We start from the raw sequence: 20,880 nt of genomic DNA on the forward strand, positions 1-20,880 counted from the left end.
TTCCCGCCTGGGGAGGGCGGGATCAGGAAGGCTTTAAAACAAGACCACTATGTTTGAATAAATCTCTTTTGCAACTGCAGCTCACCGACTCCTTGTCGTTATTGCAGCGCTGTGTGTAGCACACCGCTACAATACAGCTTTATACAACTCTAGTTAGGCTACATCTGGAGTATTGAGTTCTGGTCACCCCAGTATATGAAGAATGTTGAGGTTTTAGAGGGTGCAGAAGAGGTTTAGCAGGATGCTAAAAGTAGAGTGGACAAACTTGGGTTGTCTTCTCTGGACACCAGAGGCTGATAAATGTTTATGATTATGAGAGGCATAGACAGCCATGATCCTTTTCTAAAAGCCGCCACGCCTAATACCAAATGGCATGCAGTTAAGGTGAGAAGGGGAATGTTCAAAGGAGATGTGCAAGGCATTTTGTTTCTCACAGAGTGGTGGGTGCCTGGAATGCCCTGACTGGGCTGGTGGCGGAGGCAAACACAACAGGGGCATCCAAGAAGCTTAGTTAGACATGAATATGCAGAAAATAGATATATATGGACATTGTATAGGCAGAAAGGATTAGTTTAATTAAGCATTTAATTACTAACTGAATTACTCAACACAACCCTGTGGGCCAAAATGCCTTTTTTTGCGCTAAGTTCGATGTTTCAAAAGACTTGCTGTCTGTCAATCGTAACTTAGAACTTTGTGATTTGGAACTTTTAAGAATATTTTCTTTGCCCAAAATTAAAACCTTGATCAGACACAGGGCAGATATAATCCATGCCTAAAAATTAGACTATTTTCTAAACAAGGAGAAACTCTAAAAATCTGAGATGCAAAGAGACTTGGGAGTCCTTGTGCAGAACACCCTAAAGGTTAACTTGCAGGTTGAGTCAGTGGTGAGAAAGGCAAATTCAGCGTTAGCATTCATTTCAAGAGGTCTAGAATATAACAGCAGGGATGTGATGCTGAGGCTTTATAAGGCACTGGTGAGGCCTCACTTTGAGTACTGTGTACAGGTTTGGGTTCCTCATCTAAGAAAAGATGTGCTGGCATTGGAGAGGGTTCAGAGGAGGTTCACAAGGATGATTCCAGGAATGAATGGGTTATCACATGAGGTACGTTTGCTGGCTCTGGATCTGTACTCGCTGGAATTTAGAAAGGATGAGGAGGGGGATCTCATTGAAACCTTTCAAATACTGAAAGGCCGAGAGAGAGTAGATGTGGAAAGGATGTTTTCCATGGTGTGGAGAGTCTAGACAAGAGGGCACAGCCTCAAGATAGAGGGACACCCATTTAAAACAGAGATGCGGAGAGATTTCTTTAGCTAGAAACATGTGGAATTTGTTACCACAGGCAGCTTTGGAGGCCAAGTCGTTGATGTATTTAAGACAGATATTTGGGTGTATTTAGGTTCTTGATTGGACATGGCATCAAAGGTTACAGGGAGAAGGCTGGGGAGTGGGCTGAGGAGGGGGAAAAAGATGAGCCATGATTGAATGGCAAAGCAAATTCGATGAACCAAATGGCTTAATTATGCTCCTATGCCTTACACCAAAACTGTATGTTTTTTAATATCAATTACAGCCATTACCTGCACCAAGAGCAGACTGTCTCGCAGGAGCCTGCCCCTCCCCACCCTGCAGAACATTGCCCAAATACACTTCTTTCACTTCTTCTGGTGGAATCCCTGTGAATTAAACCAGTTTATTATTATAAAACTCTAACTTATACAAAATAATTTACAGACTAATAGAAAAAATGCAATAAACAAGATTTAAACAGAAAAATCTTTTGCTTTATAGAAATATGGATTAATGATGAATAGGTTTACAATGGATTTAATAGTTGAATGAGCAGTCCTGTGTTCAGTAGAAGATTCAGTTCATGATTTTTGATCTGTGTGAAAATTCATAAATAACAGAAACCAGATATTTCAAAAAAAATGAACAAAATATTACATCAATACCTTCTCTAGTTTTCCTGAAGACAGTTCTCCAATTTTGCAGTGATTCATAAGCTTGTCAGTACTTTCATTTAGTAATCAATCTGTGCAAATCACTTTCTATGGATCAGGGCTATTTATGATTTACACTTTAATCAGGTCACCAATAGACATCATTAGCACATGCTGATGATGAGAGGTGAGGTGGTCGGAATTGAAACAGCCACCACAGCATAGTAAAATTTACACTTTACACTTGGAAATAGCCACCTCTAAGGATGGTTAACAGTCTGTGAAATTTGTTTTCAGAATTTTAAAAAAATATACAAAGATTGATAATGACTTAATCAAGAACGAACATGATTGACTCAACCTAGGATTCTGAATCAGCAATTATATCAGAAGCCTTCTATGACAAGGGAAATACGTCACTGTAACATTCACTTGAATTCACCAAACAGTACTCATTAGTTGAGAAGTTAACCTTATAAAGCTTGGGACTTTACTAAGACTCAAGATTTCAAAGACATATTATGTTGGGAAGCATCCAGCTGATTGATGTGAGATAAAATAGATGCAAGACATCTCCTGCAGCATTTAAGTGCTTAGTTGGAGGAAGAAGAATTGGTCATAAAAGGTAATAAGTGGTAATCTAATGCAAAGTTTAGAGACATTTCTAAATGATGAGACCTGGTCACCAGATACACATGGAAAGTGAGGTTTTCGTCAATTGCAATCAACTTCACACTCCCTTGAACATGACTGGCTCAGTATCAATTACTAGCATGCTACATAAATGGTGTAGTGGAAAGTGAAGGTGATACTGTGGCAATCAATAATCTAGCTGGAATATGGCAACGATGGAAGAAATGGGTTGGTGTGCTACTTCATGTCTCATTGAAGAACAAGAAGAAGATAAGTGTCAAAAACGGTACCTTAGAACAGCATGAGAATCAGACCAACATTGGTAGTACCCAGATTTCTCTGATCCGACGTTTGAGAATGATCACCTTATGTCTTACAGCTATAGAGCATGGAAGTAGACTCTTCTGTCAAACTCATCCATGTCAACCAAGATCAAAACTGGTCCCATTTGACAAAGCTTGATGCATATTTTTCTAAACATTTCCTAACCATATACCTACCTTTTAAACATTGTAATTGTAAATGTAGTAAAGTACACTGTGCAGGATGTGAATGCCAGTACTCTGTAATTAAGGATGTGAATAAAGCCAAGTACATCTTTCACCAACTATCAGCAATGTGACTTTAATGTACATGAATTTGAAATATAACGAGTATCATATTACTACTGGTAAAAGAACATCTGAGAAGTGAATGGGAAAATATGTCATTCAGCTTGCAAAGTAGCTTTGTACAAAGCCCTCCATTTTCATGTTTGAACAAAATAGCATTTGAAAAATAACAGCTCAAGGATGATTCTGAATATAAAGTCATTTCATCGGACAGTATTCTACTACCTACACTTCTAGTAACCTCAGCACTTCATGCAGACAAGTGCGATGTTTTGTACTTCAGTAGGGCCAATCAGGGTAGGTTTCACACTGTGAACGGTAGGGTACTGAGGAGTGTGGTAGAACAAAGGGAACTGGGAATACAGGTACATAATTTGTTGTAAGTGGCATCATAGGAAGATAGGGTCATAAGCACATTGGCCTTCAATGTATTGAGTACAGAATATGGGATATTATGTTGAAGTTGTATGAGAAAGACATTGGTGAAGCCTAATTTGGAGTATTGTGTGGAGTTTTGGTCACCTGCCTACAGGAAGGATGCAAACAAGGTTGAATGAGTGCAGAGAAAATTTACAAGGAACTTGCCAGGTCTGGAGGACATGGATTATAAGGAAAGATTTTATAGGTTAGGACAGTATTCTTTAGGACGCAGAAGTCCAAGGGGAGGTTTGATAGGGGTATACGAAATTATGAGGGATAAATGAAAGCAGTTTTTTTCCCACTGAGATTGGGTGGGACCAGAGGTCATGGCTTAAGGGTGAAAGGCAAGAAGTTTAAGAGGAACATGAGGGGAAACTTCTTTAATCAGAGGGTTCTGAGAGTATGGAATGAACTGCCAGCACAAGTGGTCCAAGCAAGCTCAATTTTAAGTTTGGATAGGTATGTCAATGGTAGGGGTATGGTCCCAGTGCAGGTCATTGGGTGTAAGGAACTGAAATGGTTCTTGGCATGGACTAGATGGGATGAAGAGCCTGCTTCTGGGCTGCACTTCTCTCTGACTCTATAAGTAATCATCAATGTTATAACTTAACATCTTCTTCAGTAATTACATTTTCATTTCAATAAAGAATAGAATATACATTACCTGCTCTTTCAATGGCAGCTTTTACGGAAATTGAACCAAGCTGGGTAGCTGTTAATGAAGATAAGCTCCCCTTAAATGAACCAATAGGGGTTCTGGCTGCACTTACAATTACAACCTCCTATAGTGCAAAAGAAAATTGAAAATTGATGTTAACATGGATGTAAATTTCAAACAAAATGCTTTGGCAAGATATGGCGAGAAGGCAGGTATATGGGGTTGAGTGGCCTAATACTGCTCCTCTGTCTTATGGTCTAAGTAAGAAAGCTATGCAATCAGGAAAATTAATCTTTAAACCTATGGAAAAAAAGGAATGGCTCAATTTGGCATAAATTGCAATTCAACCTAAAGAAATGTGACATAATGCAGTTAGACAGGTAAACAAAGCCAAGAGAATATCTGATAGAAAGCAGAATACTGAGAATTATAAAGAAATTTACAAATTATGATAAAGGAACAGAGAACAAATGAGCCAGGAGATCATGCTAGGATCTGGAAAACACTCATTAGGCCTGGAATACAGTCGTTACCATAAAACAGAACAGATGGGATAGCATGAGAAAAAGTGAAGAGAAGAGTTATGAACAGGTTGCCAGGACTCTAAATCCTCCTCTAAAAGTCAAGTTAAACCTAAGTTGAAAAGAGCAAATGGTGGAGCAAGAAGATTCAATCGAGGTGCACAAAATAATGATAGGCTGAGAGAGAAGGGATACAAACGATCCATTTCCCCAAGAAGGGAGGTCAATAACTAGATGCCACAGATATAAAGTGAAATTAGGTAGAAATTTTTCAATGATTCTATACTTAGCTTGGCTGTTTACAAATTTAAAAAATATATAAATGTGTAATTATCACATTGTGCGATTGTCACAGAATTTTGATCATAACTGACAGAGATTAAAATCAGGAGGAAAAAAAATTATACTTGCGTTTAGTGAGGTGCCTGAAGAATATTCCCTGTGGTTAAATTTTGAAAGCTGTGATAAAAAGAGTTACAGTAGTTAAAAACTATTAGTTATCACCTTAAATATTGCTATAGCAGGACCATGCGTCCAATAATACACCCATGCACTGTATCTAATGAGTAACAAACCCCTCATAACCACTTGATCTTGGCCTATATCCATTTACTTTTATTTCCTCACAACAGAATTGGCTATAAGGTGTTATAAGACAAAATACTTTTTCAGTTTTAGGCAAGTTTCTGCTGATAATGTGTCAAAAACCAAAACACTGAAAAAAAGCTGATGTCTTTAAACATTCAGACAACAATCTGAAATTAACATCTATTGCCAATGCAATGTGTTAACTATGAGGACAATTTCAAAACTCAAGGAAAATATAAAAATAATTGTATAGTTTACTTCGAGATCCTTATCAATAAAGTTTCACCTGAAGCCTCAAGAAATCTGCTATCACCTTTCTAACTGAACAAATTAACATTACATGTGGGTACTCTGCAATCAAAATGAAGATAGAGCAGTAAGAATTTTAACAACTTGTGCTTCGAGAAAACAATTAAATAAAAATCGATATTTATGTGCAATTCTTTCTGGGTTTTTTGAACGTTTATGAGACAACCTGTTCAAAGGAGGCCAGAACAGTAAAAATGCAGATGAAGATGTGGCAAAAAAAATCCTCACAAAAACTGCCTGTGATTACGTTTAAGAAAAGGGAAAAGGTAACTAAAGCTCTGTTTGGCCAGTATTGTTACAATTACTCATTTCCATTCAATCAATGGTATGCCATTGTCTGCAAGGAGTTTGGGTTCTCCCTTTGACTGTATGGCTTTCCTATGGGTGCTGTGGTTTCCTCCCACAGTCAAAAGACATACCGGCTGGTAGGTGAATTGGTCATTGTAAATTGTCCCATGATTAGGCTAGGGTTAAGCTGTTGCTGGCCTGCACGGTTCGAATGGCTGGAGGGGCCTATTCTCAATAAAGAAATAACAATCTCAATACATTTTAAATAATGAGCTTGCTATTGCAACAAATAAAGCCTCTTTAACAGCATGTAATTGAGCCTTTATACCAGAAGTTTCCACATTTACTTTCTACTTGATTCTAAGTTAACCACAGCTAGATGATAGCACGAAGGGGCTGTAACTGGTTTTAGCATGTTTCATCAACCGCCTGTCCAGTCTCTGATCTGCTCATCAGTGCGTGGATGTGGATATCGTGCAGGATGTTCTACAACTTAACATCCTACAGATGAACAGTCTGTTAAGATTTAGCATCTCGTTCACATTGTTGCTTAATGAAATATCAAACAACTTGCAGCTTCTGTGTATAAGAAAAACACAAAAAAGGTTCAAATCTTTAGGGGAACACATTTAGAACAGAAGTTCCTTTTTATTTCTACTTATTCATTTTCAGGATCTAGCATTACTGGTAGGGGCTACATCTATTGACAGACAGACAGACATACTTTATTGATCCTGAGGGAAATTGGATTTCGTTACAGTCGCACCAGCCAAGAATAATGTAGAAATATAGCAATATAAAACCATAAATAATTAAATAATAGTAAGTAAATTATTCCAAGTGGAAATAAGTCCAGGACCTGCATATTGGCTCAGGGTGTCTGACACTCCGAGTGCTCACTCCCAATTGCCTTTGGGAAGGTGGCAATGTCACCTAAAACTGCAGCACGTGACATTATTCCCACAATGCTATACTAGAGTGAGTTTCAGGACCTGAAGCAAATAATGATTTGGGCATGTTTCTCCCCAAATCAGGATGGTGTGTGACTCAAGCAGATTATGCACGTGGTGGTATTTCTGAATACATGGTGTCGTAGAGGCTAAGCACAGCTTGAATGCCATATTCAAGTTTGCTGATGACACCACTATCACAGGCCAAATCAAAGGTGGTGACAAATCTGCATATGAAAAGGAGATTATCTCTTACTCAATATCAGCAAAGACCAAGGAGTTGACTTCTGACTTCAGGAAGAGGAAACCAGAAGTCCATGAGCCAGCTCTCATCAGTGTTATCATTTCAGAGGCCCTGTCCTGGACTCAGCACTCAAGTACAATTACAAAGCAAGTATGGCAGTGCCTCCACTTCCTTTGGAGTTTGCAAAGAGTAAACATGACATCTAACAATTTCAACACTTTCTATAGATGTGTGATGGGAGAGTATATTGACTGGCTGCATGGAAATACCAACGCTCTTGAACAGAAAATCCAGCGGCCCGTCCATCATAGGTAAAGCCCACCTCTGAGTACATCTAATGCACTAACCCTAGCATTCTGTTACAACCCTGTTATGATGAATGAAAGCTGGGATTTGGGCAGATGTCCAATTTGGGTCCATTCTGGCTCCCCTCTTTATTAATTTCTCCTCAGCTGCCCATCACCTCCCCCTTCCCATTCTCCCACAGTCCAGTCTCCTCTCCTTTCAGATTCCTTTTTCAGCCCTTTAACCTCATCCACCTATCACCACCCAGCTTCTCACTTCTCACCTACCATTCAGCAATGAATGGTAGGTGAGTAATTTGGAGATGGATGCACTCCTTCCACCATTCTTGCTGGGCTTCTATATGTTGCAAGTCCTCCCAACCATTGCTTCACTATTTTGAGCAGTCCCAGATAATAATTCTCAGCTTTGCAAAGAGACTTTTATAACATCCTTGAGAACATTCTTGAATTGTCTTCCCTATCTGCTGTTACTCTCTTATCATGATACAGCTGAGAAGAGTGGTATCAGGCAGTTCAACATATGCAGCTGATCCAAAGGCTACTGAGCATAAATGAATTTCAGGATGTACAGTGATGTATTGATGCCCCTGTCTGCATCAATAATGCCAACAGCTTCATGTCCTTAGTTGTAATATCACTGACTTGTTCTGATCTAGCCATATATACACTCTAGTCAACAATATACACCAACACCTCTGCTTCCTCAGATAGATAAGAAAATTCAGCATGCCCCTAATTAATGACCCTCACTAAATTTTACAGATGCTCTCTAAAAAGCAACCTATCTGGATCATCACAAGTTGGTATGGTAACTGCTCCACCCAAGACCGCAAGAAATTGCAGGGAGCCGTAAATGCAGCCCAGTCTACTACGAAAACCAGCCTCCTCTCCTTTTACTCCTGCTGTACCTCCTGATTCAGGAAATCAGTATTGGGACTGCTACTTTTCACATTGTTTGTCAATGATTTGGATAATAGAATTCATGGCTGTGTAGCAAAGTTTACAGATGATACAAAGATAGGTGGAGAAGGTCGTGCTGATTGCAATGCGATTGCAACAGGACTTACATAAACTGGAAGAATGAGCAAGAAAGTGACAGAAGGAATATAGTGTTGGGAAATGTATGATAATACATTTTGGTAAAAGGAACAATAGTGCAGACCATTATCTAAATGGGGAGAACATTCAAACATCAGAGGTGCAGAGGGACTTAGTTCTCGTGCAAGATCCCCAGAAGGTTAATTTACAGGTTGAGTCTGTGGTAAATTTGGCATTTATTTCAAGGGGAATATAATATAAAAGCAAGGAGATAATGCTGAGCCTTTATAAGACACTAGTCAGGCCACACTTGGAGTACTGTTAACAATTTTGTGTCCCATATCTCGAAAAGGATGCATTGTCATTAGGGAGAATCCAGAGGAGGTTCACGAGGATGATTCCAGGAATGAAAGGGTTAATATATGAGGAGCATTTGGCAGTTTTGGACCGATACTCACTGGAATTTAGAAGAATGCAGGGGATCGCATTGAAACCTACTGAATATTGAAAGAACTAGATAAGGTGGATGTGGAGAGGGTGTTTCCTATGGTGGGGATATCCAGAACTAGAGGCCACAACTTCAAAATTCAGGGACAACCTTTTAGAACAGAGGTAAGGAGGCACTTTTTTAGCCAGGAAGTAGTGAATCTGTGGGATGCTCTGCCACTGACTGCAGTTGATAGCTTCCTGATCAGCCAGGGCATCAAAAGATTTGGCAGACTCAATGGGATGAATGGTTTAATTCTGTTTCTATGTCTTATGGTCTTATTTGTCAATGTGGAACAGAGAGCAAATCTAGCAGGAGTAAAGAATGTAGGGAATAGCGCAGGCGGAATGCCACGGGAGGGTTATGGGACAGACTGGCAGAGGAGTGTCAGGGGCGGGTAGATGGCACCGGTGCAGACACACCCAACTCTGAGACACCAAGCAAGGGCATGAGATTCCAATTGGTTTATTGATCATTACAGAATGTCTCTCCAGTGGCTTCCATTCCCTTTGCCTTATCCCAAACATGATTTCCCTCTCCCTACCTCCCTCCCACTTTCAGTCCACATTAGAGACCTATATCAGAATCAGATTTATCATCACTCATGTCATGATATCTTTGTCTTTTTTTTGGCATCAGTACAGTGCAATACATAAAATTACTGCAGTACTGTGCAAAAGTCTTAGGCACCCTAGCTATATGTATGTTACTAAGTGTTTTGCACAGCATAACACTCACATGTGAATGATCCGTCTGGATAGCATACAAATAAAAACTTTTCACAGTAGCTTGATACATGTTACAATAACAAAATAATTAGTGTCTCAGTGCCTTGGATGTTGATCTTCAGAGATGATACCGATGTTGTTTTACTTATCCTGTCCACAGGCTTGAGTCCTTTCTGACGATGCTCCACTGACAATCCCATGACTTCTGACCTAGATGCAGTGACTGCTGCTATTCATCATAATTAGTCCCCAAACAGAATCTTGGTTTCTCAACCAAAAAAAGCATCAAACCTGGTTTGATGAAAAATGACCAACAAGTCAATTAACCACAAATGTTAGATGTTTTTGATTTGAAACTCCAGCACATACCAAGGGAAAAGAAACAAGTGTGTAGGGACTAATGAGATAGGTCAAACACAAAGCCTTTCACTTTGAACACAAAATCTCCCTAATAACCCCAATAGCTTTGATGTTGTCAATACCATTTAAGAACCAGACATGGAAGAGTCCACACTGCTGAAACCAAAAATAGAAGCAAGTTTACAGAGAACAGAAGGACCATCAGTGCACACGAGAAAGTCCATTTCAGATAACTCAATTATGGCTCTTCGCTCAAAGTGAACAAATTACACCACCATCGGATTTCAACATGATATTGAAAAAAATTGTTTGCCAATTTAAAAAAAACGGCTTCAGGAACAATCAGTATCTCTGTTGAAGCTCTAAAACTTGATGGAAAGGAACTTCAGACCCATATTCACAGCTCTATCTTCCACTGCTGGGAGATATTGCACTTTTAACACCCACTGGCTACCACTGGGAAAAGTCATCGTTAGGGTCTTCCTCAATAGCCTTGAATTCAGTCACTGAAAGGCTCATCCTTGCATTGATGTTGAAAGACTAATTGAAGTATTTCCAAACATTTTAAAAGTCAACTGAACTTCGTTCGTTCTTCACATCGTGTGCCTATTGTTTATTTAAACTAATAATTAACCTGCCGTTTCACCTACGAAGAGGGACATTCACTTGGGTTTAATTTTTGATACAAGTACATGTCAATCCATTTGTTAATTGCGCTACTTACTCCTAATCTTTTCGCCCGTGGAGTTTCTGAGAACTCAATGCCTTCAAGTGCCTCGAAAGCCCCACGTTAATCGGACCATCATCCAACCGACCCCATCGTTTCAGGGAGGAGGTACAGGAGCCCGAGGGCACACGCTTAACCTTTTAAGGACAACTTTTTACCCTCCTTCATCAAATTTCTGAACAGTCCATTAACATTGCACTATTTATTTATTATATATTATTTGGAACATAATTTATTCAGATATTGCACTGCATTACTGCCGCAAAACAACACATATGTCATTGAGGTATACCGGGTTAGCCAGGTGTTACCCTACCTGCAGCCAGGGCGCACGGCCACCCCGCTGACCTGGCCGTGTTGCGAGCAGCGCCAACCGAACAGCCGCCATTGCAAACAGCCGGCCGGCAACCTCCTTCACCTTCAGCTGCTGCCCTAACCAATCAGCAGCCAGCAAATCGACGGTCCAATCAGGAGCCGCTAACCTGCCTACATACCGCAATGACGTCTGGGAACTGTGTTCGCCGGAAGAGGGTGAGAGCTGGGAAGTTTAATGTCTGGACGGCATAATAAAGTTCAAAGTAAATTTATTATCAAAGTTTATGTAGGCCTCCGTTAGTCTCGATAGACCATGGGTTTGCGCCTTGGAAAGTTTCCAGGGCGCAAGCCTGGGCAGGCAGCCTTTATGGAAGACCGGCAGTTGCTCAAGCTGCAAGTCTCCCCTCTTCACACACCGGAGATACTTTTTTTTTGCAGACCTACTCAGTAAATACAAGAATCGTAACATTATCACTGAAAGATCGCACCCAACAGGGAGGATAAACAATGTGGAAAAATACAATAAGGTGTGCAAATACAGAGAGAACTGTAATGATAGTAAATAATCAATATCGAGAACATGAAATGAAGAGTCATTGAGAAACAGTTAAGTTAATGGGGCGAGTGAAGTTATCCCCGTTGATTCAAGAGCTTGATGGTAAGTGGGTAATAACTTCCCGAACCTGGTAGTCCTGAGGATGCTGTAGCAAGAAGAAAGCATGCTGCTTTCCTGCGACATCGAGGGAGGGCTTTAGCGTGATGGACTAGGTCGTATCCACTACCTTTTGTAGGATTTTCTGTTCACGGGCATTGATATTTCCATACCAAGCTGTGAAACAGCTAGCCAATATATCCTCCAACAGACACCTATAGAAATTCTTCAAAGTGTCAGGCTGAATCTTCACAAACTTCTAAGGAAGTAGAGGCGTTGCTATGCTTTCTTGGTAATTGCACTTAAATGCTGGTCCTCTGAAATGATAATACCAAGGTATTTAAAATTGCTGACCCTCTCCACTCCAGTTCGCTGATGAGAACAGGCTCAAGGACCTCTGGTTTCCACCTCCTTAAGTTAATAATTAACTCCTTGTTCTTGTTGAGATTCAGTGTGAGTGCGGCACCACCGCTCCTATACCATATTTAAGTTTGCTGATGGTCGAATTAAAGGCGGTGATGAAGGTGGAAGGAGTCTGAAAATCTGGCTGAGTGATGGAGGAAACTGGAGGTCCATGAACCCGTCCTCATCGGGGTGGGGAGGGAGACCAGAGGTGGAAAGTGCCAGCAACTTTAAATTCCTTGGTGTTATCTTTTCAGAGGACATTTCCTGGGCCCAGCATACAAGTGCAATCACGGAGAAAGCACAGCAGCACTTTGACACCTTTAGAAATTTGCGCAAATTCGGCATGACATGTGATACATAGACAAACTTCTATTGATGTGTAGCGGAGAGTCTATTGTTTGGTTGCATCACTGCCTGTTAAGGAACACCAACGCCCTTGATGAAAAATCCTAAAAGTAGGATACTGCCCAGTCCATCACAGGTAATGTCGTTCCCTCCATTGAGCACATTTTCACGAGCCTTAGGACTCAACACCAGGTTCAGGAACAGTTGTTAACCTTGAACCAGAGGGGATAACTTAATTTGCCCCATCACTGAAATGCTCCCACAACCTATGGACTTAATTTAAAGGACTTTTCATCTCATGTTCTCGATATTTATTGCTTATTCATTATTAATTTTGTATTTGCCCAGTATGTTGTCTTTTGCGCACTGGCTGTCCACACCGTTGGTGCAATCTTTTTGATTCTATTTTGGTTATTAGATTTCTTGAGTATGTCTGCAAGAAATGACTCTCGGGGTGCATATAGTGACATACATGTACTTTGACAATAAATTTACTTTATACGAACTTAAAGTAACAATGACAAGGTTGGTATTTACTTTCAATCACCTGTTAACACTTTGAAACTATTGAAATCTGCATAATCTTTGACCCAGCTATCATTAAGTCTGTATTGCATATTTGGGAGGAGAAGCTTGGTTTGGCAAGGTCCTGCAAAGTGATAGCAAAAACAAAAGTTGGGAAAGGAACATAAATTAATCAAGCTGCAGTGTTAACCACTTATCTCCAGTCAGCTGATGCCTGAGCTGAGGAGCAGTTACAGAATGTACTGTTTCTAATTGATCTCCAAAAGCAGTAATGTTTTCTTTTGTTCTAGTTTGAGAGGTCACTAGTTCAACCACAGCTAAAAATGTAGCTTTGGCAATTACAACAGACACACGTTTGTAGATAATGAATGTTGAAACTAGTAAGTCAGGTTTTTATTCAAGTAGAATAGCATTAAGTGTTTTTGAAATTGCAATTGTCTAAACAGAACTGGAGAAAATTTAAAAGTGCTAAGCATTACATTTTAACCAGAGGAAGTTTGATGCAGGTAAGGCAACCTGTAGAAATAAAACCCATACCCTTACACAAGTAGAATATTACATAATTTTTTTAAAAGGGCTTGATACCCAAAATCTCTTTCCCAATGCACAATGTATTAAAATTTTATAAATGATTATATAAAATACACACAAAGGCTTTATATTGCACTTTTATTTTGCTGGAAAATAAATTATGCAACTTAAAAAATAAAAATTCAAAAAATAATGTAGTACATCAAAATAGTTTGATCAGGCTGCTATGTAGAAACTGCTACCATTCAGAATTGTACAGCATCATAACCTTGGTATGTAGTGGCACACATTTAACTTGCAAATATTAATTGTAGATAATCAAACCTATCAATTTAACTTTGCACAACACTCCAGGCTTTAGTGTATATTACAGAAAGGCTTCCAAGTCTTCAGCATCTTGCAATGATATGTAAAATATGAAACAGCTTATGTATAACCAGGGTACAAATGTATACAATTTATTGATGACCTCAAAACAATCCTACATGAAAAATCATCCATGCAAATTCAATATCAATTATTGTGTGCACAATAAACTTGCTCAAATGTATAAAGAAACCTAATTTTCAACTTAACAATAAAACTCAATTCTACAGTAAGTTTTCACTGTAGTTTTTGTACCATTTAAAAAGATGGCTTTGAGGTTGCTACAAAGGACTTGACATTTTAACTAGTTATTAAATAACTTGTATACTGTTACTAATTGTTAAATTATACAAGTTACAATCATCGTGTCTTGAATTTTATTTTATGGGGAAAATGTCAAAATACACCATTTCACATCACTTCTGAGAGTGAAAGCAGATTTGAGCGCAGATTTAGGATTCCTAAAAGCACAAAAATTAAAGATTCTATGGACAGAAATGGAAGACTTCAATATGTAACTTTAATATCCATTACCAATAAATTGCAAATTTCAATAAGACAAATTCTATTAAGTCACAATTTTAAATTGTTGACTAATTCAATGTTTTTAAATTGATTTTTTATTCCACTTGAATAAAATTCTAATATTCCAATGCTCTTTTTCTACCAGGCAGTGTAGCAACAATATCCATAACACATCTTTGTTTAATGAAGTGAGTTCACATCTACATGCCACTTCAGGGATTTTCAGGGCATGCAATTTATTTGTGTATGCCAATTTACTCTGCATTAAAATCAAAATAATCTGGTCACACAACCAAGATTATTATTATTATTAAAATATTTATTCAGTTCCTGCTCCCAGATCCTTTTGATTAGATGCAAACTTGGACACTAATTTAGCCACATTTGGTACTGGGGCAGCATTGAAGAATCAGACCTTTACATGTAAAATAAGAGTATGCATCCAGCAACATTACCATACAAATACTGGGACCAACAAAAAAAATCTTCATACTTTGATATCCCTCTCTTGACCTATGCATAATTTCCCAGGTGTGCAGTTTGAGTGCTCAGTACACTCAAAATATTGGATACAACTCAAAATGAGAATCCATGATCCCACTGTAGTTATTAAATCTACAGAGATTTCATTTTTTCATGTAATAATGCACCCTTTTAAAAGGTGAGAATGCTAAGGTGTTTCTTAAAATAAATCTAACCTGAAAATAAGGCAATCTAATTTTACCACTCTAAAAAAATTTGGAAGCATAGATGCCATGTGTATAATCAGTGCCCTTCACAAACTGCAGTAACTAGAGAGTCAAATAATAGTTTACTTCTTGCATCTTTATACGTTCTCTTCAAAATGGTCAAATTCTTGTTGCAGTATGAATCCATGGATATTAGTTGCCTCACCTAAGTGCTCAATATCAATTTTTGAATTCTGACAAGAATGAGACAAGCCACTCAAATCTAGTTGGTGCTAAGTCTACTTTTGTCTTTATCACCAGTCATCCAAATTATGCACATTCCCAACAGAAGTGGCCAGGATCAATAAGCAGGATTCCTGGTTTATTTTCCCTTCAGTACAGGGTATTTGAGGCTCATTAATGCTCTGGCTAATATCAACCAACTTAAAACAATCCAACAATAGTCTACTGTATAAATAGATTAATTCACCCAAAACATCAGAAGACAGTCAATTACTATAATACATATAAATTTGCATCATTGTCTAGTGACACAGTTTATGTTATTCAAAATGTGACATTATGGATTTGCATTCTCACTGGTTGACCTACATTTAAAAATGCTGAAAGTGCACATACTTTGTCAAAAGTCACAGCTGACCATGGAGAATCTAGCACATGCACAACAAAATCATTGAAGTTATGAATCACCCTCAGTCAAGTTTAAATTGTTTGCACTTCCAAACCATTCAAACATAAACCCAATGTACCCTTTAACCATATTAATGCAACAAACCCTTCTGTGACTGTACAATCAAACTCTCCTCCCACACCCTCAATCTGCATGAAACTTCTGAATTTGGACTGTTTATCTGTTCAAGAACATTCCAGACAACATTGCTCATCAATTAACTCAGCAGCAAACATCACAAAACAATCCACTTTGGCTCTTCCCACAGCACCACATTGAGCAAAACAATTCCTGGAAAGACAGGTCAGGTAAAAATGCCATCTGGATATCGAATCTTCTAAGATAATTAAAATGCTTTCCAATTAAATAAAATTTTAAATTAGCAATAAAGAGAAACGGACGGCTATGTGGGAAGGAAGGGTTACATTGAATTTAGAGTAGGTTAAAGGGTCAGCATAACATGGTGAGCCAAAGGGCATGTATTGTGCTGTACTGTTCTATGTTCTAAATAACTGCTGCCATAACAAAGTAATATAATAAACAATTTGTGGGGCACTGAAGATTTAAGAAAAAGTTAAGAGCGATGTATGCACACATTTTGGGATGTTGGCCAATATACTAATTTTTTTTTAAATAAGCATACAAATTTTTCTGGAATATCATGACAATTTAGTGCTGGATCATCACTACAAGCAAACTGATCAAAGGTTTCCTCCACTTTGGACTCCCAACACATCTCAGTCACAGTTATGTTCAACAGCCATCTGTCACAAAAGATGTACATTTATTCTGTTCCAATTTCTCCCAATAGCATTCCTCTCCCCTGCCCATAAACCTTCTTCAGGTTCCTTCAAATTTTTAATCCTGAGTTGATTTTGAGGAAAGAAAACAGGGGTAGAGGTAGGCTACAGACATTGCAAATAAGCAGAACTGAATGCAGAAGGTAAAATAAAATAAAGCTTGTTCAACTCCAAATTGCATTTCGTCTCTCTCTCTCTCAAACTCATAGACTCTTCATGAGATACAAATCCACTAGAGCTGGCAGCATAGTTTTTCACTTGTATAGAAATCTTCATATACGTGCAGGCTATGCAGCTGAATCCTGGCCACATCCATGGTTTTGTACAATTAACAGCAACGCTGGCTCATTTTCTTGCACCCAGTCCAGAAAACAATATTTTAAAATTATATTTTTAACCACGTGCATTGGGGGAAGAAAAACATTCAAATGGTTAATTTGGCTATTTCAGAACAATGAATGATCCCAGGCCAAGTGCAGTAACTGGTATCCATCAAGAAAATGTAGTTGCAAGAACAGTGGGAAAAAACCTGGATTTTTATGGCTTGCTGCTGCAATGGATTATTCCTTTGTCTAATAGACCTTTAGGAACATTTCCAGTTACAGTTTTACATCCATCCCACTCCTCTATACCAGACATGATCAAATCTTTTCTAAAGGTACACTGTGGCAGACTTTGACCCACTAGAGTGAGAGGCAACCTTAGAATTCAGGTTGCAAACAGCTAAATAATTATTCAAAGTGGACAAATCCTTCTAACATTAATGTATCAGCTAACCTCATTTGTGAACCACTATAGCCAGAGCAATATTAAACATTTCAAGTGTGCAACAGGATTTAAAAAAAATATTTTCAGGTCAGTCTGTATTAAATGACACCACCTAGTATTGTCAGAAAAGTGAAGCTGTTGCTCCTAACACAATTTTTCTTTGTAATACAAAATGACTCAAGTATTTTCCCAGTGCATGTATATTTAAAGTCCTATATTCACTGGTTTAAGTGTTTTCTGGAAAAAAAACTATATTTAACTCTTATACAGAACAAGTGAAAATAGGGCCAAAGTTACCAAGAAAGCATAGCAAGCTCCAACGAATTCAGTACTCCCACAAAACAGCATGCTGTCAAAAGTGAACTACACAAAGGCAGGTAAATGCTAAGTGGATGAAACTGGTAAATATTGTTCATCTGTGGTACAGTAAGGCAGGAACTTAATAATAAATTTTTGAGCTGTAATCACTCTTCAGCTACCTCTTTCAAAGTCTGCAAAAACAAAGGACTCATTCAAGTTTCTGGCATAGTTCTCTTTCACAGTCATTTATGCCATATAAATGAAAGTGTTTATGTCCGACTCATCCCTTCTAATATATTTGTGCTCTATCAGCCATTCAATTTGCTCCTTGATCATTTTTTTCTGTGGCAAAAACATATTTTTCAATATTTCTACAAGTTCAGTCTGGAGCTGAGCATTTGTGATTTTTTTCCGCATCTTCATGATTTGTATGATTGCTTCCTAGAAATTAAAGCAAAAGGGAATCAGAATTTTAAACATCAAATTCATACATAATTTTGGTATTTCCCTGTCTAAGATCAAAAATGGCTTAAAGGTTGGGAAAAATTGGTCAATTTATTAAGATGATTAAACCAGCATGTAGCAGAATAATTTTAAGTTTTCTTTAACGCTATCTTCAAAACTTATTTTACTTCAAAATCTTGCTATTCATACAACTTGATAACAAAATAACTAAATTCAGCAAACACTAACATATAATAGTTACTACAAATTCAAACAAGCATTAGAATTGACGAATAGACCTCTATTTATCGTATCTGATCATGCAAGTAGAATAACTGAAATGCAGTTATCATTTTAGAATAAAGACAACTTTTTTGCACATATTAAAATTACAAAATTAGGGATGAATAACCAGCACTGCTAAAAAGATCAACATGCTGAAATGTTTGCTCTTTCTACTGTTGTGGCCTGACCTAGGAGTTTTTGACATTGTTTTTATTTCATTTATTTGCATCCACAATATTTTGCTTTTACAACCTAATAATGCATTATTTGGTGGAAGCAACAGAAGAAAGGAAACTCAACTGTTCACTGTTCATTGCCAGTTTTTAAAATAGTGCCACACATTCTTTGGCATTGATGCAGGATTAATTAGTGGCTGAACTATGGGACAACTGGACCTTCTGAATGTTAGCCAGGACTGAGATTAGCAATTTAGTAGACAACATAGGGAACAATCCTATCATTTAACCAAAGAAAAAAGTCGTGCATCTAGCTAAAATGTACACTTATTTGAAAAGCACTGCTGTACATTTAGTGGGAAAATCAGAATTTCGCACTAGAACTGATGTCATGTTGAGAAGACCTTAGGGTTTTTCTGATGAAGAACTACACAGAGGGCAAACTGAGAACTTTAGACCAATAAGTGTATCACCTATGGCAGGCAAGTTACTGAGGTAAAATATATGTGCATCTGGAAAGACAGGTTAATTGGGAATAATCACCATGTCTCTGTGTGTAGGAGATCAATGTCTTACAAATTTGATGGAGTGTTTTTTTTTTGGATGATGTGACCAAGGTAATGAGGACAAGGCAATCAATATGATCTATATGGACTTCAGTAAGGACTTTGACAAGGTTCCGCATAATAAAGCTCAAAGTTCAAAGCAAATTTTTTACCAAGTATATATATGTAATCATATACCACCAAGATTCACTTTCTTGTGGGCACTCACAATAGATACAAAGAAACAATATAATCAATGAAAAAGAGCAAGACAGATAAACAGCCATGTGCAAAATACAACAAAATGGCAAATACAAAAGAAAATAAATAATAATAAACAAATAAGCAATAAATATTGAGAATGTGAGATGAAAGTGAGTTCATAGGTTGTGGAACCAGTTCAGTGTCAGGGTGAGTGAAATAATCCCTTCTAGTTCATTTTTCATTTTATCATTTCAGAGGATCAGTCCTGGGTCCAGCATGCAAGTGCCAAACTTTTAACTCTATAAAAGTTTGCAAAGATTCGAAAACTATAACTTTGACAAAGTTCCAGAGATGTATGATGGAGTGTATACTGACTGCATCATGGCCTGGTATGGAAATATCAATGGCCTTAAATGGAAAATCCTACAAAATGAATGGATACGGCCCAGTTCATCACGGGTAAAGCCTTCCCTCGCTATTAAGCGCATCTACACAGAGCGCTCCTGTTGCTGGAAAGAAGTGTCCATCATCAAGAACCCTCTCCATCGGTGTTGGGACCACCTCTTTTTATGCTGTATATCAATGATTTAGATGATGAAATAGATGACTTTGTTGCCAAGTTTGCAGATGATATGAAGATTGGTGGAGGTGCAGGTAGTGTTGAGGAAACAGGTAGGATGCAGAAGGACTTAGATTAGGAGAATGGGCAAGAAAGTGGCAAATAAAATACAATGTTGGAAGTGTATGGCAGAAGAAATAAATGTGGAGACTACTTCTAAATAGGGAGGAAAATCCAAAAATCTGGGATGCAAAGGGACTTGGGAGTCCTTGTGCAGAACACCCTTAAGGTTAGCTTGCAGGTAGAGCCGGTGGTGAGGAAGGCAAATGCCTTGTTAGCATTCATTTCAAGAGCTCTAGAACACAAGAGCAGGAAGGTGATGCTGAGGCTTTTTAAAACATAGTGAGGCCTCACCTTAAGTATCGTGAGCAGTATTGGGCCCCTCATTTTAGAAAAGATGCACTGGCATTGGAGAGGGTCCAGAGGAGGTTCACAAGGATGATTCCAGGAATGAAAGTGTTATCATACGAGGAACACTTGATGGCTCTGGGTCTGTATTCGCTGAAATTCAGAAGGATGGGGGGGGGGGGGGGAATCTCATTGAAACCTTTTGGATGTTGAAAGGCACAGACAGAGTAGATGTGGAAAGTAGATTTGTTGCCATGTACAGCTGTGGAGGCCTGGTCGTTGGGTGTATTTAAGGCAGAGATTGATAGGATCTTGATTGGACACAGCATCAAAGGTTATGGAGAGAAAGCCGGGAACTGGGGTTGAGGAGCAGGAAGAAAAAAGGATCAGTCATGACTGAATGGCAGAACAGACTCAATGGCCCGGATGGTCTAATTCTGTTCATATGTCTTATGGTCTTATCTGGGCCATGCTCTATTCTCACTGCTGTGGTGAAGGTGGTACAGGAGCCTCAGGACCCACACCACCTGGTTCAGGAACAGTTATTACCTCT

General features: G+C 38.5%; 2 protein-coding genes across 9 annotated transcripts in view; both read right to left on the reverse strand.

Annotated features, from left to right (window-relative positions):
• Positions 1-11,274, reverse strand: part of acat1 (acetyl-CoA acetyltransferase 1) — a 31,789-nt gene extending 20,515 nt beyond the window's left edge. Inside the window, exons 1-4 of the mRNA XM_059964278.1 lie at positions 11,132-11,274; positions 5,203-5,250; positions 4,277-4,394; positions 1,586-1,681 (exon numbers count right to left, since the gene is read on the reverse strand). Of these exons, the coding sequence (XP_059820261.1) occupies positions 1,586-1,681; positions 4,277-4,394; positions 5,203-5,250; positions 11,132-11,203 (334 nt within the window). The 5' untranslated portion in view covers positions 11,204-11,274. The remainder of the gene's footprint in view (positions 1-1,585; positions 1,682-4,276; positions 4,395-5,202; positions 5,251-11,131) is intronic.
• Positions 11,275-13,709: 2,435 nt separating this feature from the next.
• The window catches only part of LOC132391300 (cullin-5), a 73,092-nt gene continuing 65,921 nt past the window's right edge, over positions 13,710-20,880 (reverse strand). For all 8 annotated transcript variants that reach the window (XM_059964282.1, XM_059964283.1, XM_059964288.1 and 5 more), the window contains one exon: positions 13,710-18,147. In XM_059964282.1, the coding sequence (XP_059820265.1) occupies positions 17,953-18,147 (195 nt within the window). In that variant the 3' untranslated portion in view covers positions 13,710-17,952. The remainder of the gene's footprint in view (positions 18,148-20,880) is intronic.

This window comes from Hypanus sabinus, chromosome 3 (genome assembly GCF_030144855.1).
Source record: "Hypanus sabinus isolate sHypSab1 chromosome 3, sHypSab1.hap1, whole genome shotgun sequence".
Taxonomy (NCBI): Eukaryota; Metazoa; Chordata; class Chondrichthyes; order Myliobatiformes; family Dasyatidae; genus Hypanus; species Hypanus sabinus.